The sequence below is a fragment of the Sorex fumeus genome, unplaced genomic scaffold (assembly GCF_029834395.1).
Source record: "Sorex fumeus unplaced genomic scaffold, SorFum_2.1 ptg000013l, whole genome shotgun sequence".
In the NCBI taxonomy this organism is placed as follows: domain Eukaryota; kingdom Metazoa; phylum Chordata; class Mammalia; order Eulipotyphla; family Soricidae; genus Sorex; species Sorex fumeus.
The window spans coordinates 10487706-10511722 of NW_026606070.1; the positions used below are offsets into that span (position 1 = coordinate 10487706).

Sequence of the window (24017 nt, forward strand, 5' to 3'; positions counted from 1 at the left end):
TAAAAGTAACTAATTTGACCTCAATCATGTCAAATTCTCCTGGGTTCGGCTCTCTTTTCAGGTGTATAAAATCTCTGAAATACACAAGAGCCCCTTGTGGATCCTCTCATAAGTAACCCACAGCAATCGGCTCCACAATCAATTCAAAGAGTTGATTTCTCTGGCCCAACCTTTCCCCACTTACAAAATTCTACTAAGTAATCTTGAAGGTCCCTATCATTTTCAAATCCTATCTTGGGGTAATTCAGCGTTTTCATTAATGACACCAAGCATTATGGTGATATTACTACCCTTGAACGTCTTCAAAAATGACCTACCCAGCTAGGACTACCTAGTTACCCTCTGATCTTTGCACCGTCTTCTTCTAGTAAGCACTGAAATATCTGCAAAAATGCAAGAAGAAAAGGGGCCTGCAGGTCCGAGCCAAGTCACCTACAGAGGATGTCTGTGCTTCCTCACTTCATGCATGCATGACCCCTTCCTTGGCAACAGTGACCGCCAGCCCACCTCTGGCCGGTCTGCCTAAAGCCGTACCTAGACAGAGAGCACCAGCCTGGTAAAATCCCAGGCCACAGCTGTGCACACAGCGTCCACTGAGCAGCAGCTTTGTGGGGTCCTGGCAGAGGTCACAGTGGTCTGGAGACTGGGAGCAGGTCAGGCAGTCTGGGTGACAACGAACTGGAATCGCACACAAAGGAGAGAACTCAGTCAAGACCAGGCTTCTTTGACAAGCTTAAGAAAAAGAATCACTAGATTATAAGGAGCTAAGTAGACTATGAGAATGGAAAACTGCAATTTAGATAGGAAAAGGCCCCCCAAAATACCAAAAAAGAAAGACTTCAAGGAATTCCTCTTTATCTGAAAAATTGTTCTCAAAAGCACCAAAATTAAAAACATTACTGAAGATCCTGACTAAAGCTTCAGTCTACTAGAACAAGAATAGTTGGTTCCCCAGAGAACTACAGAAACATAACGAGTAAGTTAGAGTTTTGGCATTCCTAAGTTCTGATGCATAGAAAAAGTCAGGACATCACACCTACTATTGTAAATAACATTACTTTCTTTAGAAAATTATTGCCAGTTTTCTTTTCTTCGAAATGTCTCATTTCCATTCCCACGTAATTGGAATTATCACTGAACTTAGTCATAATAGTCAGCAAAGGGCTTCTTTCGAATTTTTAAGTGGTCAAGGACCTGATTTTGAAAATGCAGAACATTATTCTACGCTAAATATTTGTTTTGGAGAGTCTAGGGGGCTATTTTGATGGAGGTAGTGACATGCAACCCGAAACCTGCTTTTCTGTACGGAAACACTATGATTAGCCCAAATAACTTGAGTGCTACAAGAGAACTGGCAATGTGAGAAATTGTAACTTACAGATGAAAACAATTAATTATGAAATATGAATGAAAGAAAACGCCACTTCTCCAAGAGACACTAGCTTATGGGCAAATTACTGCTCAGTCAGAGCACTCCAGTGCTTGCCAACAATTATTAACTGGAACTAATTCAACCCCAGGTGATTTGAAAGCAGAGTTGCAGAACAAGTAGATAAAATTTTCTTTTGGAAAAAATTAATGAGTCTTTAAACTTCAAAAACCCACTTAAGTACTCCAAAAGGAACATCTGTTTAATAGCTCACCTTTATAAAAAGAAATCGACAGCCATAACAAACTTTCTGCAACTCTTCTTCTACCTTCAATAATGAAATATACCTAACGCATCTAGTTGCCTTTACATATTTTTGTTAACATTGCTACATGACTTTTATAATAATGCCGTAAGGCAGACAATGCAGGATTTATCAATAAGGATATTAAGTCAATGATTCGCCCAAGGTCATCATCAGTTGAGTCTAGCATCACTTGTTAGACAAATCAGAATGAATTAAACTTAGGCGGTGGGTGAAGAAGCTCACAGAATTGGGGGGCAGGGGATAAGAGGAGTGCTGTAAAGCGTACCACAGATGAAAACAATCAAACATGGACCCACCTGATGTACAGTCTGGACAACAGCGTCCCTTCACCACTCGGGCTAGTGTGGAGACAGGACATGGGGGACAAGAGGGCTCGTAGCATGTCACCTGAGCACCCCGGCACTCACACACCTTGCAAGGGCCGTCCTCCCACTTCTCGCCCTCCTACAGGGAACAGGAACGAATGGCGTTACCAGTGTGCAGTGATTTAGAAGGTAGCTTGCTGGGGAGTGTGTGTGGGGCGGGGGGGAGGAGCAGGGGATATTATAGTAAAGGAGATGACAGAGGCCCTGGGCTTAGGCACCATCAGGACATCGCTGTGGCTGGGCCTGAGATAGAGACGAAACTGCTCCAGAGCCTGGGCCGAAATCCACCCTCCTCACTGATGACTCCTCCCCACCTCCAGCCTTTGGCCTCCCGAGGCAGGGACTTGATGGCCAGCCCTCACCCAAAAGGCAGATGAGGGAGAGCCACTCCCAAGAAGTCTTCGCCCCCACTCCCTTTCTGCCCCTCAGTCTTTGGGAAGCTAGAAACTGGTTCCTCAAGGAAAATTCTCTTAGCTCTCATCTCTACTGACAAATACAAGTGACTTCTGGGCATTTCAAAAATAAATAAATAAAATAAAATAAATCAAAAGTGCAACATCCAGGTTCTGCTGCAACTTTCTAATTTAGGCTGGAAGCTCCCAGGGGATGCTCTGTAGTTCCGCGGGTCCCACTAGTCATTCTCTGCCTACAGGGCCAGCAGGTGAATGGCCAAGGCAAGGTGCCAGGGATATCTGGGCCACGCTGGCAGACCTGGGGGTCTCCAGTCATGCTCAGGAATCCAACTGAGGCAAGAACCCTAAACACTCTATGATCTCACGGGCTCTGCACCTGACTCAGAAACAGGATAGTAATAGCAGACTCCTCAGAAAAAGAGAACATTTATTTTTCTTTGTTTACACTTGTTTAAATTGCAGGGGAGTTGGGTGGGGGTGCCCGGGTACTGGTGCTGGGCCACACCCAGTTGTGCCCAGGGCTTACTCCTAGCTCAGTGCTTAGGGATCACTCCTGCAGTGCTCCAGGGACCATATTTGATGCTGGAGACCAAATCAGCCACATACAAGGCAAACATTTTACCAACTCTCCTGTCTCTCTGACCCTAACTGGTGTGTTTTAATCTGAAACACAGAAAGATCAGCTGCAAGAACATTCTGGAGCTATTAGAAAGGGCAAGAAGGATATATCGTTTGGATTCTCAGCCTATCTCACACAGCCCCTTCCTCTTCTACTCCCCTCCCCCCCACAAAAAAAATCACCAGAGGGGATTACTAATGTACCTAGCTAGCACTTATCAGGTACATTAACTACAATTTTTATAATAACAGTGGGAAGTTAATTAAAATCCTAAATTTCCTTACTATTCCATTAAGAGCAAGTATAGAGTCACTGTATTCTTAAAATGAAAACTCATTGGTGAAGGGAAGGGGTCACTGGTGGTGGGATTGGTGTTGGAACATTGTATGCCTGACAACTCTATTATGAACAACTTTGTAAATCACAGCGTCTTCATAAAAGTCAAGGTCACGGTTCTCCCGTTGTTCATCGATTTGCTCGAGCGGGCCCAGTAACTCCTCCATTGTGAGACTTAATTGTTAAAGTAAAAAAAATTAATGCAGACTTAGGCATGTCCACTGTTGGTAGGTTGTGCGTGTGCCTCAAGTTTTCTCAAACTGAAATGTTCTTTTTAGCCAAGTAAAGTAAGGCAACAAACACTTGCCATTTGACAGAGCTTCCCAAGTGAATTATAAAGAACATTCTTCCGGTGGATAGGAAAGAGACAAGGGCTCCAAAATGTTTGAGGACAATATAGGTGGTTAATTAGAAGAGGTATTTAACATAAGAATTTGGTAAAAATGCTTTTAATAGTGAACATTCCCAGTTTATGTGACGGTTTCTAGTAACTATGAATGACAATGTTAGAGAGACAAGGAATATTATCCCGAGAAGGAAGAAATGCTTTGCTATCATTTAAGAAAGACTCATCTGACTCTCTAAATCTCTAACTTCCAAAATGTAATCTTGATTGTGTAAAAAGCATGTAAAAAGCATGCCTGCATTTACCCGTAAAACGAAACCATACAGAGCCAGGAATCAGAGAGTGAGTAAGGCGCTGGCCTTGCATACGGCTAAGCTGGATTTGATCCCAGGCACCACAGATGGTCCCTTGAGCCCCACCAGGAGTGATCCCTGAGTGCAGAGCCAGGAGGAAGCCCTGAGCACAGCCAGGTGCGGCCCAAGCCCTGCCTCCTCCCAAAAGGATCATTTACTGTTGTTCAGAGAACAGTCTAGAAAGAACACAATTTTGCTTGGAGAATGAGTACTTCTTCAAAGCTAAATCTTTACTTCATCACATCGGAGACACAGAATGGCACTGCTAAGCTGAGTTTTGTAAGTCAGAAATAAATCAGGAGAAAATCAGCATATGAGACAGGAAGAATCTCTGTACAAGATTATCATTGGAAAGAATCTTTGTACAAGATTATCATTGGATTATCATAGTCATGGGAAAAATAAGATAAAGAAAGCAAGAGCTCAATGGATCAGTTTTTTTTTCTAGTCCTTAACAGAACTTTATTTATTTTTATTTTATTTATTTATTTTTATTAGGGAAATACCATGAGGTACAGTTGTAGACTTACAAATTTTTGTGCTTGGGTCTCAGTTAAACAATGAACAAGGTCAATGGATCAGTTTTAATGATGATTTTAATCTCAGACCAAGACGTTCAATTAGGTAAAATGGTCGAGTACACCATGGTGGGCAAATGATACATATATTTTGTTGATTATTTTCTATTATTGACTTATAAGGCTATAACTGAACCCTGCATATGACATGTCAATATTACTTCAAAAATTATTTCAAATAATCGTTAAAAAACTAAGTCACTGAAGTTTGACGAAACAATATATGCAGATCATTGTTTAAAACAAAAAAAAAACAATTTTACAAATGTCTACGCACAAGTTAAAAATCTAAACTTACTGGAATATGTTTAACTTCACTCACATTTGAAGACATCTAGGAATAAAAATAAATACATTTATTAAACTACTAAAAACACAAGTAGGCTAATCAATTATTTGCATGTTATCTATTTTCTCCAAGTAATGTGAAACTTTGTTATGAAAAGAAGAAAAAATGTATATAAAAACCAAGAAAGACATATGAATATAAGTTGAAGTGAACATTCCTAGGAAATATATCTAAATTCTTTGAAAATTTTAATTTATTATTTTGAGGTCACATGATTTAATAATAATTTAATAAATACTGTTCATATTTATTAATGCTTTTGTTGCATATAGTTATTCCAACACACCCTGCACCTAAATGCCAACAACCTTCCACCGTCCCAAGCTCCTTTCTGGTCTACTTTGGAATTTCTGGTCTCACTTTGGGCTTGAACATTGGTTTCAACTGCCCTCAATTTGAGACTTCACAGTCAAATAAGCTTAACTCTTAAGACTTCTACTGAGTTCAGTATGATATCAGGAAAACTGCAGAGATTAAACTTATTTTAAATTACTTATTTTACTAAAATTCTACTGGTCTTACTTTGTCTTCAAAACTGGACAGGAAAATGGATACTATGGTTCAGAAGATATAAATTCCACATTTGTAGGGGAACCTTTAACAACCTAAATTATCATCTTAGGAAACAAAGATAACTAAACTATGAATAACCCATGTGAAATAAAGAATGCCAACAGTAACAATGTCATTTGAAGCTTAAAAAAATTGGGTCAGGCACTTCTAGTTTCTCCATATTCTTCTGAGGTAAGTTCTACTCTTGATCCAATGTTGCTTTGAACATGAAGGAATGTGCCCTAAGTCATTCTTAATATATGATGAATTAGTGTTTTGAACCAGAGCTTATACAGTTAGCACTACAAATGACTGCTTCCAGCATGTACAGAAAACTAGTAGGTAGACAGATGCAATTTTCCCAAATCCCAAAGAAGAGAGATACAGTTCAAAGCCAAAAATGCATCATCCCAACTTTGATTGTCAAGGAAGCAGTGGTCTTTGTGATCAACTGGCATATTTTTAAGAATGCAAATAACTTATCAATATTCTGAAACCCAACATGGAAAAAAAGATATAAGCTACAATAAATAGAGAAAAATTGATGAGATTACGATACATATTTTTTTGTTTAGGTATGTATTTTTAAAAACATAGACAAATAAAAAAAATCTTCACAAATGGCATTGCTCTTTATATCAAATCATCAAAATCCTTTTAGTCTATAAAATAAATCCTTTTAATCTATAAAAATAAATCTAGAGCAATACTCCAACTTACAGGCCAGGACCTGTCCAATATTCTAGCCCACAACCAACAATTCTAACCAAAATGTAGGGTCAGTGGTTTTTAACCCTTCTACACACCAATGGGCCAGAGGCTGAAGACCTATCTAGAGCCTTATCGCTATATAACTCTACTCCTTGGCAGTCTCATTCACACAGGGGAAAACACACCTTTATCAAGCCCAGGGTACCTACTGCTGCGTTGTCTAACGGCTACTTGTGTGACCGGACTATTCCATATCCAGAGCAGAGAAGGCTCTCAACTCTCCTCACTAATGCCCTGTCCCAAGTTACTTGGCTCCAAGCACATTTTCTTCCTTTTTGTTCCTTGGATACACCGAGCATTCTTCTGCCTTATTGCCTTCCCATGAGCTCATCACCACTCCTAGTATGATCCCCCAGCCCCTCACCTACATACCCTTGTGTCTGGCTCATTTTGTCCCACTCAAGAGGACATTCTTTGTCATCTTTTGTAAAAGAACACCTTCCTCCCCCAGGTGTTCACCAGTGGCTGAAGCTGCCTTCTTCCCTAGAGAGTTCTCGCCAACACCTGACACGTGTCTGTGGCCTGTGTCCCCACACTAGAACAATAATGTCTGCAAGGGCAGGGATTCTACTGGCTCTGTCTACTTCCCATGGCCCCCATCCTAGCAGAGTAGGCTCTCAATCACATTTATTGAGCAACTGAATGAGTAAAGGAAATGAGAGGGTAAGAGCCCCTCATTCAATTCATTTTGAATTATTGATTTTAGTAGACTTGGGTTATTAGCCTGATACTCACAAATTCTACATTTTCTTCATATCGACAATAACCATTCTTGGCAATGCATTCGGGACAGCATTTTCCACCGAAGTGAATTAATTCTTCACCCTGTAGGAGGAATGTTGCAGGGGCACACATAAGATAAACATCTGTAGTTTGCAGTGCTAAATTGAGAAGACAATGGGTTCCTGAGCTGGAATGAAAATTTTAGTAGATCTCTTTGTCAACTACTTATTTTATTTGTCCCTGCCCCAAATTCCTATGGAGTCGAGTCCACAACAGCTGCTCATACAAGTGCTTTTTCTTTCCAGTTTTCATCAGCATTATGCATTTATCCCCCCCAGTGATTTCCAATCCATGACCAGGAGCTCAAATGAATAAGAACAACTAAGATTAACGCTGTAGTCTTGAAAGACTAGAAGTTTCAGAAAGGGATCAGGTTATCTTAATCTACAGAGTTGCAACTTGTGATTTTCATTAACAGTGTTCAAATCAAACCAACATTTTCCCTTGAATACAAAAATAAGATGCATCTCTTTATGCTCAGGCATAAATTAAACAGTAAAAACCCAATTTCTATTCAATATTCTAAAACACAGCCAACTCACATAATTATTGTTATAAAAATTATAAGTGGAAGGAAAGAAATGTCACCCAAGGAAGGTAAATGTTTAATTTCCAAAGTTTTACCATTTCAACTTACTAATATTAATTTAAAATTCTTGTTTTATTACTAAGTGACAAATATTTGCTATTAAATAATTCTGAAATCTACTCTACTGCAGTCCTAGCCCAGGGAATATGCTACTTAAAATATGTTTATGTTTACAATTTTTCATATGAATATGTTGACGTCTATCTAATATCTGTAGATCAAAGTACTTACTACTCAGTCAAAATATATCGACTTCCTAAAGAATGGTGTCATTTATTTAAATAAAGACATTATTTTATGTGGATTTCATATTACATTTAGGCTGAACAAACCATGTTAGGTAAAAGCTGAATTAATGTAAAGTAGCATAAACAGAACAAGCACGATGATATTTTATGTTTAAAACACCGCATTAAAAAGAAAGACAAAATAAAAAGTATTTGGTTGCCTTGGAATTGTAACATTATGAACGGGGCTTTTAAGTCACTTTTCTTGAGTCTTTAATTTTCTAAACCGAATAAACATTATTCTAATGAAGGAAAACAGAAACTTTTAAATGAAGCACCAAAGTTCATGAATTATGGTAACTTTATAGTATCTGAAAAGCTATTTGAGAAAGAAGGGGTTATATAGATCACTGTCCATCAAATTTAATGCCAATCAGAGGCCAGCAGAGAGCAGCTGGTGCTTATAGAAGGCAGGCATATTTACATATAAATTGTTTTTGCAGAAACATGACAAATCAGCTGGTAGTGAAATTTGCTTTCAAAGCATATACAGGCATTTAATGGGCATGTAGTCTAAACTGCTTAAACCCATTTTTAGAAAGAGAACAGTATGTGCATTGGCATATAAGGCACAAGATACTCAAGCACCACACATACAAGCAGGATTAAAATGGAGTCTGTGTCACCCCGATAAAACAAAGAAGGTGGCAATTCTGAGTCTCCACATGAGACTGTAAATACCAGTAAGTCCAGCTCCCAGGGAGCAAGAATTCAGCTGTGGTGTGGTAGGAAGTTGAACTAGATCTGCTATATATAGAAGTCTGGATGCCCCAAACTGCATCCAATCACTGTGGTGGAGAGCATCCTCCAATTAGCATTTAACTTTTGCTTAGAAAGAAATTGCTTTGTGAAACAAAACCAATTCTCTCTTTTCTAAGAGGATTCTGCTGCACAGGCCAGATGGCATCTGCAACAAGCCTATATTCTGCCACCATACAAAAGACCAAGACCGTGTGATCCCACTAACTCATCAGGCCTTCAGAAATGATGAACCTCTAGTGGAAACGAAAAAAAAAAAATCCCTCACATTTACAGCCAGCCTAGCCTCCTCCACTCATCTGGGGCTCAGGGTTCCTTCAAGCCATTCTCAGCTAACCTAGCCAGCAGTTCAGTGCAAGGGTCCAAGGGTATGGTGCTGCGTAGGCGCTATGTTGCTGGAGATTACCTCCCACCCCAGTTTTACTTGAGGTCCACTGGGGCCACATCCAGAGATGCTCAGTACCTCCATGTCTGCACACAGTGATGCTCCAGAAACCATGTGATGCCGATGGAAACCAGCTGGCCACAGACTAGGCATACACCTTAATCCCTGTACTATCTATCCTGCCCGCCTCAATGTACTTGGTAACAAATTTCAGTTTTCTCCTCTAACATTGATGCTTCGTTTGTAAATGATGGGTCCCATTTTCCAAAAACGTAACAGCTTTCCTCAACTGATAATGCAAAATACAAGAAGAATGGTAGTCACCACCCTCTGCAGGTCATCTGCTGATTATGTTTCAGTATCTAGAACTTGATTTGATATATCAAGGACAAGGGTCATGCCACTTTCTCCTGCTTTAAGAAAGAAATAATGCATGCCAATTTTAATGCGATTCAGAACATTGCCTTGATAACCAATGTAATAAAGATTACAACAGTGAAACTGAACAATTTTTCTCTTTTACTTAATTTTCCATTATCTTTGTGGATGTACATATATTTAAGACTAATGCCACTTCTCCTGAGAACCCAAGATTAGGAATCAAGGAAACTTGGAGTCAGATAAATATTCTAGCAAGAGGGCGTTTTACTTTTGCCCATGGTCATCCAGTGATTGATCCTTTTCACCACATAAGTATTGCCAGGTCTGGCCTCCAAAATTTAAAAAAACTAAATAATTAAATATTTTTAAGAAAGATATCATTTGGGGGCTGGAGGGATAGTACAGCGGGTATGGAAACACACCTTGCACTTGGCCAACCCGGGTTTGATTCCCAGCATCCCATATGGTCCCCTGAGCACTGCCAGGAATAATTCCTGAGTGCAAAGCCAAGAGTTACACTTGTGCATCACTGGGTGTGACCCAAAAGAAAAAGAAAGAAAGAAATATATCATTTAGGGGCCACAGGGTGTTTATAGCCAACTTGGGTTCCATACCCGGCACCCCATACGGTTCTCTAAGCCCCACCAGGAGTCATTCCTGAAGGCATAGCCAGGAGTAATCCTTGAGCACTGTTGGGTGTGATTCCAAAAAAAAAAACAAAAAAAGAAATTAATTAAACTTAATATTTTAGAAAAAACAGGAAGAGAAATAGATTTGGAAAAAAATTGTGGTAGTATATGTCCACTGTTTCCCATGGCAGACATCTTCATTTTCTCCAGGAACTCCTAATGCACTTAGTTCCTATTTCCATAATTGTTGGTGCCACCACATAATGTCATATATTTCTATGTAACTGACTTCCCCCTCAGTACCTCTATCTCTTGGTATTAGAATATACCTTGTTAGAATATATCTTATTAGAATATATCTTATCCATCTTCTGATTTCCAAAATAAGCAGAATTTAAGGAATTTGTACATCCCAGCTTTCTCAATGTCATTAAAATAGCTATGCATAAAAATATGGCAGAGAGGAATATCTAAGGAGTATCTAACTAAGGGATATCTTTGGTAACATTTCATTTTGGCTAAAATTTCAGTTCTGATAGTGTTTTCAGTTTAGAAACCAGGACCTTAAACAAAATTTGGGGAAGTAGAGGTTATCTCATAGGAAGCAATTTAGTTGGTTACAGACCTGTAGAGATAGTCTGATGGCATTAAAACTCCTCAACTCATAAAAGAGAAGACAGAGAATGGGAAGTAGAGCCAAAGAGAGATAGGGTGATGTTATGAATGGCCTAAAATGACCACCACTCTCTGCACAGATTGCAGTTGCTCACGATTTCCCTACAAATAGAGGGGAAGATCTTGATTACGCTTCCTCAGAGAGGTGTCTGGTGAACAGAAATGACTGACATTGTCATGATGGGCTGAATTAACTTCTATCAACAGGACTGTTTGCTCAGACCTGACTGAAAGAAGACCTGACGGAGACCTAGGCTATCAGGACCTCCTCTCCGTCAAACCCTGAAATACCGAGCAAATCAAAACCTTGGAAAATCACCCAGCATCTTTTGCGGGCAGATAACTGAGGCCAGGAAGTCCATCCCAGGCAGATCAAGGGAGATTAAAAAGGGACCCTGATTCACTTTTTTCTGATCATCATCCAACCACTGACTCCTGGGATGGAAAAGAAAGAACTGAAAGGGGAAAAAAAAGGTGTGTGGGGGGAAATAAATCTGCAAGAAGCAAGTTGTTCTTTACCCAACTATGTCTCCATGCTGCCAAGACAGGAAAGTAGGAGGGAAAATGAAAAATAACCCTGTGGTTGACAGGCGTATTTGAAAGGCTGTTACTCCGTAGGCTCAATGTCAAGAGAAGCTGAGATGTGGGGGGAGAAGAACCAGGAAGAAAAATGCCTTCCCAGACACCCATGCTTCGCTTCGGCCTCTGAGTTCCTGCAAGCACCCGAGTTCACAGCCCCGCGGGAAACTGGCGGGGCGGATGGGAGCGGCGAGGCAGAAGGAGACAGTCTGAAAGGAACTTGTTTTGCACTGGCTCAAACCGAGTTCAAAGTGGGGGAAAAAGCAATTTCCCTGCATTATGCATCTTCATTCCAAACAGAGACTGCCTTGTTAGAAGCTTCTAGAACTTTTTCTAGATTTCAGCAGACAGCAATAACGTCAACAGAAGTCAACAGAGTTGACGATTGGCAATGGTTCCCTCGCTCTATATTTAAAACAAAAATAATTTTTAAAAAATTGGGGAAGAGGGTCACACCCAGTGGTGGTCAGACTTATTCCTGGCTCAGCACTCAGGGGTCACTCCTAGTGGGAATCAGGGGGCCAGATTGGGAGTGCTTGGAATTGAACCTGGATTGGCAGTTGGCAAAGCAAGTACCTGCTGTACTATCTCTCAAGTCCTGATAAAAACACATTTATTAACTTTTTTTTTTCCTGGTCTCTAAGAGCCGCCCCGGATGCTGGCTACCTCCAGGCTTCTGTCATAGAAGGTCCTCTATGTCACCATCCCAGTGAGCTGGGCAGGCTACCAGCCCGCGAGCAGCTGTACAGATCGACAGGCTAATGGTCCACACCTCGGCCTCCACTTCTACGGCTGGCTCGGGGCTTCCCATCTGACCAGACGCACCCAAAGTCAGAAGCTCCGGGAAGCCGTCCCAAGCCAGAGCCAATACACAGGGACACTGACTCTGCGGCACAGAACCTCGGTGCTACCAGGCCCCTGATGAGGAAGCAGCCAAGCCGGCAAGTTCCCTCTGCCAGGGAGCAAGAAGGGTCACCCCCCAGGAAGACGGCTCTGAGACCCCCGGGGCTGCCCTGGCTCCTTACCTGGCCACACCGCACTGTGGCACACTCGCCAGGGTGGCAGGTCACCTGGCCCCGGTCACACATGCAGAACTCACAGGCCGAGCTCTTCCACATGTCCCCCTGGTACCGCACAACCCCATCGGAGGAGCAGCTTCTGGCCGGAGAGACACACTCTTCACAGCACTCCCCGGGGCGGCGAGCCTTTTTCTGGCCCTGAGGAAACAGAGAGAAAACAAGGTGCCAAGAAAATACAACCCCAACACTTCCATGCTGCTCCCCGACCTCCCACCTCACCTGGCTGGGGTAAATTCCCCTCCACCTTCTCCTTCTGCCCCAGAGTCAGATCTACCACATCTCTGTCTCATGTTCTGAGCACCAGAAACCTTTCCATTCCCTCAAACGACGTGCATGGAGAACCACTTTTTAAGACCCAGAATCAGGTTCCCTGGCACCCCACACGGTTCCCCCAAGCCAAATCACCAGGAGTGATTCCCGAGTAGAGCCAGGAGTAAGCCCTGAGCACTACCAGGTGTGCCCCAAAAACAATAACAAAAAGAAATTTGTTAAATGAATGACCCAGAATCAAACTTTAAAAATCAAAAAACACTCTCAAGCACCAAGTCTTTGATGTTAACAGGTTCTTGGAACCCACAACTGGAAAGCAAAGCGGATGGGGTGGGGGTTGGATTTATTTTCTGTTGTATTTGTTTTGTTTTTTTGTTATTGCTGTTTTTAACTGAATCACAGTGAGATACAGTTACAAAGTTATTCATGATTAGGTTTCAGTCATGTAATATTCCATCACCCATTCCTTCACCAGTGCATATTTCCATCACCAATGTCCCATGTCCCCAGGTTACCTCCCACCTGCCTCCCTTACATCTATGGAAAGCCCCTCTCTCTGTCTCTCTCTGTTTTTCTCTGTCTCTCTCTGTGTCTCTCTCTGTCTCTTTCTCTGTCTCTGTCTCTCTCTGTCTCTCTCTACCTCTCTTACTCTCTCTCTCTCTTTCTCTGTTTCTCTCTCTCAATTTAAACCAGGTTACTTGATATGAAAAAAGGGTTAAGTTCCCACAGTACATTTTGGGTCACAAAAAGTCACTACCCTTCCAAAGACTCAAAACAGGAAAGAGGAGAGATAGTACAGCAAAGCAGCAGGTAAAGGTGCTTGTTTTGAATTTCTAGTAACCAGAATCCAATCCCCAGCACCCCTAAAACACTACCAGGGGTATCCAGGAACAAAGAGTGAAGAGTGAGCCTTGAACACCGCTAGGTGTAACCCAGGACATTGTCCCTAAAAAAAAAATTCCAAAATACTTCAACTATTCAAGAATCACATTCATTCATTCCTGCACCCATTTTTAGCCCACTTTTTTTCCAGTTCAGGGTCTTGGGTGGCCTACCTGCCGCAGCAGCCAGGACCTGCCCCAGGTGCCATTGACTCTGCATGTGCTACTCACCTCAGAGCTAGATACACCCCCCACTCCCCCAGGTATGAGGGGACAGTGACATAGAGCAACGAAAGGATGGAGCACAGCTTAGAGACGCAGGAAGAAACAGAAAAAAGAAACCCACATAAGTGCGCAGGCTGTGGTCTCAGTCTCCTCCCATCAGGAGGAAAGGACCTGATTCCTTCAGTGACCCACCGTACCTTCTCACATCGCAGCGGGGGGCAGGCCTGCTTATGGCACTTGATCTCTCCCTGGTCACAGATGCACGTGGTACAGGCGTTTTCACTCCACTGCTCACCATGCTGAGCCAAGAAAGGGAAAAGAAGATGGAAACTCAGCTGTTACAGCTAGCAAACAGAAATACAGCTGCAGAGAAGACACAATTTTTCATGATCATTTGCAACGGGGATGGTAAAGGTAAAGGTAAAGGCCCTCCCATTGATCATGGATTTGCTCGAGCGGGCCCAGTAACATCTCCATTGGAGACTTTGTTGTTACTGTGTCTGGCATATCGAATACGTCACAGGCAGCTTGCCAGGGCGAGATACTCTCGGTAGCTTGCTGGGCTCTCCGAGAGGGGTGGAGGAATCGAACTCAGGTCAGCCATGTTGGCTGCGTGCAAGGCAAACGCCCTACTGCTGTGCTATCGCTCCAGCAACGGGGATGAGCAGAACATATTCTTGAAAATGGCATCTTTTAGGTATGAACAGACTACAAGAAAAAAACCCATAACATGTTCTAAGGGAAATTTGGATTCATTTTCATTTTCTACACTTATTCCATAGATGTGCTGAGAGCCTGCTCCAGGCTGGGGAGCCCCGAAACACGGAGGTGAACAGGAAGGGCCCAGGTGTTGCTTAATTAACAGTCATTCTTTAGTGCTTTTTCCTCAGGAGACTTAGAGCTTCTTGTCACATACTCCCGTGCCCAGTTTCCCCAAGCAGATGGGGCAGGGACACGGGCCAATTTCAGTCCCCCTGGGGGAAGTCTGCTCCAGTGAGAGAAGTTGAGGAAAAAATCTCTTTTTCCCCACGAAAGGTTGAATGCTCGCCTTTTCCTCCAGAAGCCTTTCTTCATGATTGTGTGGGTGTGAGCTAAGCAAGAGCTCTGGGGGGACAGGCAGGGGACAGGACTGAAGGCAAACACCTGAATGCCGAGAGGAGAGAGAGCCAAAGAGTTTAGATCCTTGACGATATTGTGAGACCTGTCTTGAAACCCTGCAAGTTGTCCTCCTGTGGACCTTGTTATAGGAGATTCTATAAACCTATCTGTGTGTATACATACACACACACATACATACATATATATGTATACACACATTTATGTATGTATGTGTATACACATACACAAAAACTCCGAAGAGGTTATTATGAACAACTTTTTAAAATTTAATTTAATTTGGGGCAATGTGTTTTACCAATTGTTATTAGTAGGGGTTCACTCATGAAATAACCCAAATATTTTTATTTTAGTCTCTTTTAGAAGCTGCCAAAAATCCCCGCAGATACAGAGGCTCTCTCTTCCAGGGAAAATGAATCTAACACGTCTGTGGCTGTTACACCGGACAGCAAAGGTCTTACTCAGTCCTCACTTATCACTGGGACACTTTTGCAAATAAACACTTGACATGAAATGTCATGGAAGGGAAGCCTATAATCAAATAACATCATTTAGTTGGCCTTAATTGGGACTTCTTTTTTTTTCTGCAACATTATCATAAAATGATGTTGCAGAAAATGAGGTTATTTAAGGACTTGCTATAAAAAGAGTCTGTCCTTAATAATTTCCATTGAACTATCAAGTGATCTATCTAGAATTTGTGGCACCCATCCCCCTAATAATACTCAGTCCCAGATTCTCACCAGAGAGTCATAACCCCAATTCCAATTCAGATTTCCTGAGAGTGTCTGGGAAGCAAGGAAGCAAGCCACTGGGCTTATTTATTTTTCCATATGTTCTTTGCTTTTGAATAATGTAACCTTGTTTCGGCTCAGTTGGACTCCCCTAAACAGAGCACACATCCATTCAGTTGGCCGAACCCATTTTTATTGGGCACCCGCTGCGTCAGGAAGTTATCCAGGACAGGGCCTCTTGAACTTTCTCTGCTCATGACCCCTTCTTGCTAGAGAAATGTTAAAGCAGCGGGTATGTAACGCAGATAAAAAAAAAAAAACCCAAACATTTACTGATAATAAACTTCAAGTTCAACCTAATATAAACTGCTCACAACCCCCACGTTCAATAACATGGCCCCACGGGGTCTAATGCCCACAGTTTCAGAAACTAGGCTCGAAGACCCCAGGTTCTCAAGCTCTGGGTCCGGACCACCGTTGGAAACCCAACTTGACAGTAGCAACAGCACTTCTCGTGTGCAAGTTCCAATACAAAGTCTTTTCTTTTCTCTTTTTTCTTCTCTCTCTCTCTCTCTCTCTCTCTCTCTCTCTCTCTCTCTCTCTCTCTCTCTCTCTCTCCCCCTTTTATTTCTGTTTGGGTCACACCCAGTGATGCTCAGGAGTTACTCCTGGCTCTGCACTCAGGAATCACTTCTGGCAGCGCTTGAGGGGACCATATGGGATGCTAGGAATCGAACCCAGGTCAGCCAGGTGAAAAGCAAACACCCTACCCACTGTGCTATCGCTCTGGCCCCATGATATTTTTTCTTATCACATTCCTTCTCCACATCAGGCCCCCAAGCATTGGGAGACTGTGCCTCTGACGTCAGTGGCAATGCAAGCACAACCAACTGCCATCCCCCACGGGAGACTTCTTCCCTGTAACTCGTGAGGTTGGTGAACCAGGGGTGATCGCCAGCACATTCTTCTATGTGGCTAATCCCCTTCGGTTTATTTTTTTTTCCATAAAGGCTTTTCACAAAGAGAAGAAACAAGCTATTTAGGTACTGAATTACTAATCCCAGGAAAGAGTCGGCGGTGGGGGTGGGGAGCCACAGTGGCTGGCACAGTGCAGAGTCGCCGAGTGAGGTCAGATGTCTGCACAGGCCCTGGGGTGTGTCCAAGGTTACCTCGTGGACTCGGCCGGCTGCAGTGCAGGTCCGCGCGGAGCACCGGGGGCAGCACTGTCCGGGGACTCGGACTACGGTTTCATCCTGGATGCCCCAAGGAGGAAAGATACATAAGGCGAGACATTAATACAGTGTGCAACGGGAGGAAAATGCCATTCACAGCCAATTTGATCATGTGTGTCAAGCATGTATAAACAGCAATTTTCTAGCATTGACTCCCAGTGACCTAGAGCTTTGGCACTCGCGCATTTAAGGTCAATGTGATGATTAAAAGCACACAACTGTCCTCTTCCTTGGATATTTAATCTGCTGCTCTTACTCTGGCTTTTACATTTTTATTTTATTTTAATTTTTGGTTTTGAGGTCACTTCAACCCTGTACTATTCTCCAATTCCTGCACTGACTTATTTTCAGACTATTAAGAGTAAGTTTTTAAGAATGAACAAAGTTCAAATGGCGATAATAACAGTATTAATGTCTGCTGGGTACTATTTTAAGTGCTTACAAGAGTTCTGAAGTAGGTAATTTACCCCCAAGGGAAGGAAAGCTCAGAGAGGTTGTGTGACATGCCCAAGGACACATAGCTGATTTTGAAATGGAAGTGGCTGGATACACGGCCTTGCAGAACCAACTATAAAAATATTTAAGAATATGTACACACTTTGGGTCAGAAAGATGGTACAGGGGTAAGAAACTTGCCTTTCATGTGGTTGACGCAGGTTTGACCCTGGCACCCCATATGGTCCCCAGAGCACTGCCTGGAGTGATACCTGGGCATAGAGCCAGGAATAAGCCCTGAGTAGGTTGAGGTGTAGCCCAACCTCTTCACACACACACACACACACACAGAGAAAAATAATTAAATATTTACTGGTCAGGGGTGAAGAAACGAGAGTTTCAGGGCTAAGGCACTTCTTTTGCATGCAGTTGATCCTAGTTCAATCCCAGGTACCTTAGATGGTATCACAAGCACTGTGAGAGCTCACTCCTGGGCACACTGAATACTCCCTAAACACTGCTGGGTGTGGCCCCCAAATGAAACAAATGAACAAAAAGAATATCTGCATTTCTCCCAAAATCAAAGTGAACACTGCCCCCTTGGTAAGCAACTTCATTATTATTTTGCAGCTTTATGTGAATCCATAGGAATGTCTAAACATGTCCAATGTGAAAAATATCCATTAAAGGGGCTGGAGCGATAGCACAGTGGGTAGGGCATTTGCCTTGCACACGGCCAACCCGGGTTTGATTCCCAGCATCCCATCTGGTCCCCTGAGCACCGCCAGGGGTAATTCCTGAGCGCAGAGCCAGAAGTAACCCCTGTGCATTGCCGGGTGTGACCCAAAAAGCAAAAGAAAAAAAATCCATTATGACCCTAGATATCTGAGAATAAGTGCAGACAAACAAGGGCGACACAGATTAAATGCCCAAAGGACCGACCCCCAAGGCCTTACCCCTATGTGCTTGCTTCTGTCAGCTCCACACTCATTCCCAGAATATCATATCATTTGTCTCTTATTCCTAAGAATTTTCTCAGCTGCATCGCATTGTTAATGCCAAAGGGTCAACTTTTCACTCTGACTCATTGTCACAGCTTCTCAGCCAGCAGGAAAGGAAACAAATTAAAGGTAGTGGAATGGATTGAAACAAACAATAACTAAAGAATTACTAGATCTTATACAGAAAATGCCTCCTGAGCAATTATCTTCATTTTTTCTTATGAGAGGCACAAAGTGAGATTATCATGGTTGATCTCGTATTCATCCTGCAATAAAAAGGCCAGTGTACTTAGCAGGAAATGTGGTGAAGAAACTTTCATTTTTAAGGAAAAGTTCCAGTCATACCTCAGTAGTTTTTGACCCACTTACATACGATCAGTTGGACTAATGCATTACTATCTAATAGGGATTTATTTCATACACCTAAACAACTAGAATTAAATAGACAACTGTTTTCTCTATTTGAGGTAATTTTATTTTTTTCATTATCCTATATACAAAATTAAAATTTAAACTGTTTAAGTTTAATAGAGCATGTGAGAACTAGATATGCATTGAGATCTCTGAACATTTCTTGACCTCAGAACTCGTCAGCTTAATAAAATTTCAGTTAAGAAGGAGAATAAAAGCATGTCCAATGTTGTATTATTCAGTAACTCTATTGCTGTAAGCAAATCAACTAAGCCTTATACAATGTTAGGTAAACAGGGAACAGATTGTCATGATCTTTTTTTTGGTGGTGGGGGGGGCACTTTTTGGGTCACCTGATGATGCTCAGGGGTTAGTCCTGAGTCTGCACTCAGGAATTACTTTGGCAGTGCGCAGGGAATCCTATGGGATGCTGGGGATTGAATCTGGAAAGGCCACGTGCAAGGAAAACACCCCATCCACTGTACTATGACTCCGGCCCCGTGATCATAAATCTTAAATAGAAATAGCGTGTCAGTATTAACCAAAACAGACTAGAGCAAGTGCAAGAGTTCAGTCCATTTTAGAGTATGCAGAAGTAGACTCTTGTATTGGTTGATACAAAAACAAAAACAAAATCAAAATCAAAATACAAAAAAAACCCAAGTTGTCAAATCTCATTGGCAATAACTAATTATGCATTTTATTGACAGAGAATCTTAACAGACAACTGAAAAAAACAAAAACAATAAAGGCAGAAAGAAAAAGTGTTTAAATGCAAAAATATCTAAAATATGAGAGAAAAACATGATTGAGAGTAGAGACTGCATTGATTCTGCTGTTTCAGAAGGAAAACTGGAGAAGCAAGGAAGGAGAGCAGCAAGGTGGGCCTGAGAAACGGGAAAGGCTTTGGGGCAGTGCGTTTTGCAGCTTTCATACACAGGAACCGTACCATCTCATCCTTCCATTCTAGCCGACATAAATTTGCCCAATCAAACCTGTAGTCTATACAGAACCTGGCCAACTTTGGATCATGGACAAAATCCATCCCGGCACTTTTTATAAAGCTTTATTGGAACACAGTCATATCCATCTATTTACATATTATCAATGCTATTTTGTGCAACAAGGGCAGAGTTAAGTGTTCCAACAGGAAGGCACCCAGGGCTGAAAATATTCACTGTCTGTCTCTTTACAGGAAAAGATTGACAATTTTGAGCTTAATATAGTACCCTTGAGAGTTCAATACAAAAATGTATATCTGGAATTCCATATAATTTCAGATATGATATCATCATTCTGATCACTTTAAGGATATATTTTTGTTATGGATTCCATATTTATTATTTATATTATTCCATATTTATTAAGTGAAATGCTTATGATAAAGAAGTTTATAGTGTACTATGGCTAATCCTTGAAAAATTTTCTTCCCATTGTGATACTTTTGAATAGAAGAGTTGAGAATTCTACCACCAAAGAGTAGAATCGCAACCTCCAACCAGAGCCAAAAGGAAGTCCTAAACCCTAAGGTAGTATGTAGTTTTTCTTTGCTGCAACAAAGGAAGCCCAACAGCCCTCCAAAGCTGAAGAATCTCATGCCTTCCTGACTTCCTCCCTTCCTATATCAAACACAACTGTTGATGGAGGCCATTGAGAGGATGTGGCCACTGCTTGATCCTCGAGCTAACCCAAGTCATCAGAGGCTCCTTAGTTTCCCCCTTCCTCAGAATGTGCATTCACTTGTCTTCCTCCTTCAGGAAGCTGGCCCGGAGACAGCCTTGAAATTAAAATGTGGTTTTGAGACCATCTGGAGGGTACATGTGACTGAAATACAAAATGTTAAAATTTGATTGCAGATACAGATAGCTAACTTATCCTATAAGCACCCAAGACAGGGCTGGAGATACAGAACAAGGGTTAAGGTTCTTGCCTTGCTCACAGCTGGCCTTGGTTCAATCCCTAGCACCACATATGGTCCCCACAGCAACACAGGAGAAATCCCTAAGGAGAGAGTCAGGAGTGATCCCTGATCACAGCTGGGTGTGGTCAAACATCCCTCCCAAAATAATCAACCAAGACAGACTGTATCGAAGCTTCCTTATTTAGACTGAACAATAAAACTCTGGAATGGGTCCCTAATTTCTTTGGTATCTCCCTGCCCCCTGGAGATAAGGACTAATTTCACATCTCACCCAAGAAAGGTCTGGAACGTTTGCAAATCAACAACACCACTGCTGTCATCCTTCCAACGTATGTGCAATGAGCACTTGCAGCAGTGCAGAGTGGACTATAGTCTGCTGTTCCTGGATTCCAGATATAAGAGGGTTGGGGAGTGGAAACGGGAAAAGAACTGAGCTCAGTGTACGCTTGATGCCAGAGCTACACTAAGTAAGAGGTTGCCTTAAACCAGGTCCATGCACATTTCTTACCATCTGGCCATGGATCCAGGAAGGGAAATAAGCAAAAGGAAGTTCACTCCCCCCTGGAAATTCTTAAGTAGTGGGCAGTGCGTGTAAACTGATTTCTCTTGATCAAGGATGAGTGCAGGGAAAGAAAGAAACTTGGGGGGGGGGAGGATCCTAAGGAACAAGTAAAGAGAACAACATACTGAAGATTTAGTGAAAAAAGCAGGTATTTGAGCTGTATATAATCAAAGGATAGAAAAGAAAATGTGTCTGAAAGCTGTCTTGTAACTTCAGCAAGATGCAAGAAAATTCAGCCCTTATTAAACAGAAGCAGGGCAAATTAAAGAATTAACTGATATTTTTATAAAATAGATGAACTGCTGATATGAGAAGGAAAACAAAAGAAAATGTAAGTGAAATCACCAAATTAAAATCAAAACTGAAGATAGTGGATACAAACTTTGGGATCTATCCACAATGCAGAGGAAACACAAAAAGTGGAAAATGATGATGGAGGACTATAATTACTAATGTGAGAAAATGGAATAGAGTGACAAAGGATTTCTGGGGGCAAAAAAAAGATAACTGAAGCCAGGTATAATGAAGTAAAATATTTCTAAGGCTGGAATACAGACCAAAAAAGCTTTTGTATATTCTAGGCAAAATATATGAAAAATTAGCTCACCTTAAATTATCAGAGGGGGCAAATGGAATTATGGAATTATAAAAATTAAAAACATCTTACAAGAATCCAGCAGAGTAAAATTAGCTGAATAGATTGGGCTAGAAAGCACAGGGACCACAGATTTCTCTCTGTGATCCAAGGTGAGAATTGAATGAAAATGAGTCCACAGGGTTGGGGCAGGAGGATATTAAAGCCCTCCAGATTGTGGGCATTCTAAATTACCTTTTACCTAATAAGGATCACACCCAGCAGTGTGTAGGGTGAGGCTGTCAGGCCAAGATCACCCTCAGTGGTGCCAGGTGATATGTGCCTTGTGGCCCTGTGTCGGAGTCAGCAATGCTCGAGGGTCTCTAGAGTCACTGGTGCACTCAGTGCTCGGGAGCAAACTCAGGGCCTTGTCCAGGCCAGCCACATGCTCTACCCCTTGAACTACCTACCCGTGCCCCAAATAACTTCTGATAAATATATACAGCAAGAAAAGAATCTTCAAATGCTTACTAGCAAAGGGGACACACCACCTTCTATTTTTTTTAAAAATGATGAAATTTCATCAGTCTCTAAAGAATTATCCCTGGTGACTTTTGCTATGACTTCTTGTGATTATCTCATTCATAATATTAATTAAAGGGAAAATCCCAAAAATATTATAACAAAAGGCACCAGGGATAATTCTTCAGAGACTGGACAGGCCATTGGCACAAGGGGTTAGGACTGTTCACAAGTTGAAAGCAAGTAATTTCAGCATTTCCATCCCTCACTGGGGAAACTGTCCCTGACTTGAATAGAAGAAACTTTCCTTGTGTCCAGGATTAGTTCCAACTACGAAGATGTGATTAGAACTGCACAAACAAATAGATCCGCATTTGTCTAGCAAAAAGCTGCAAAAGATTGTAAAAAGAAAATTCTACCCAAGCCACACGTCCTGTTCAGATATATCTGTGCGATTCCAAGGATGAATTCTAAGGATTGGGGAGAGATTTCGAGGAGCTGGTTGCCTGTTTCATGCTAGAAGCCTCCTGGCACTGCACACTCTTCCTGGACCCCAGCACAGGGAGGTGGAGTCCTCTCCCCCGCTCACCTGAGCACTGGCACACCTTAAGGCTTAGGACTATTAGCACTGTTTGAAATCCCCAAAGGCCATGATACAAATAATATTGGAGTGGGGGGGGGCGGTGGGCAGTACACCTATCAATGCTCAGGAGTTATTGAGTGCTGGCTATCTACTCAGGAATCATTCCTGGTGATGGTCAGGGAACCAATGAGCTATCAGGGATCCATCTTGAGTTGGCTGCAAGCAAGACAAGACACTGTTCTATCTCTATGGCCCCACATCCAATATTTTAACAGGGATGTTAGATCAAGAGAAGTGGCTCTAAATAATTTGACAGTTGTTTCCATAAATATCCCATGATAAAAATATATAGACTTAATGGCATAAGATTAATTAAAAATCAATCTATATCCAAGAGTCTAGAATCCTTGCATATCAAGTAGCCCTGATGTATGGACCTAATTTCAACATTTTTAATTAATTATGTATAACAATGCAAACTCTGAGTACTTCAACCTAGAGTTCATACTTAATAGATCTTAAAATGATTACAGTGTATCCACTTATTTCTATCAAGCCTCTTAATATTCAGTTGTATTTTTTTTAATGAACTAACAATGTTTACAAGACTATATGGGGAGCCCAGAGACAGTGCAGTGATGAGGATGTATACTCAGCATACAACAAACCCAGATTTGATTCCTGGTACCACACCGTCCCCCAATATGCAGCATCACCAGGTGCAGCCCTGGAGATGCCTCAGTCTCCCCAACATTGCAGGGTCTGTGCCTAAAACCTCCAGCACAGGTGGCGAAGAATCGCAGGAGGGGTCTTCAGGACCTCCTGGGTCTGCTTGGGGAGGACTCTTCCCAATGAAACCTTATCTGGTATATGACTTGACATTTTGTGGAGGATGGTGGGAGGGCTCCCAGGCAACGTTCAGGGGGTCCGGAGCCACCTCCAGAGGTTTTTGGCCAAGTGAGCATGGGGCTCAGCACTAATTCCTGAATAGGTGGTGTTGATTTGGCCCTGAGAGGTTGTGGGTT

The 24017-nt window shown here is 42.0% G+C and overlaps 1 protein-coding gene across 1 annotated transcript in view; it reads right to left on the reverse strand.

Annotated features, from left to right (window-relative positions):
* FRAS1 (Fraser extracellular matrix complex subunit 1) overlaps nt 1-24017 on the reverse strand; it is a 508077-nt gene that overhangs the window by 278586 nt on the left and 205474 nt on the right. Inside the window, exons 7-13 of the mRNA XM_056111320.1 lie at nt 16921-17004; nt 14099-14200; nt 12472-12663; nt 7115-7204; nt 5006-5041; nt 1994-2141; nt 535-678 (exon numbers count right to left, since the gene is read on the reverse strand). Coding sequence (XP_055967295.1) covers nt 535-678; nt 1994-2141; nt 5006-5041; nt 7115-7204; nt 12472-12663; nt 14099-14200; nt 16921-17004 — 796 coding nt within the window. The remainder of the gene's footprint in view (nt 1-534; nt 679-1993; nt 2142-5005; nt 5042-7114; nt 7205-12471; nt 12664-14098; nt 14201-16920; nt 17005-24017) is intronic.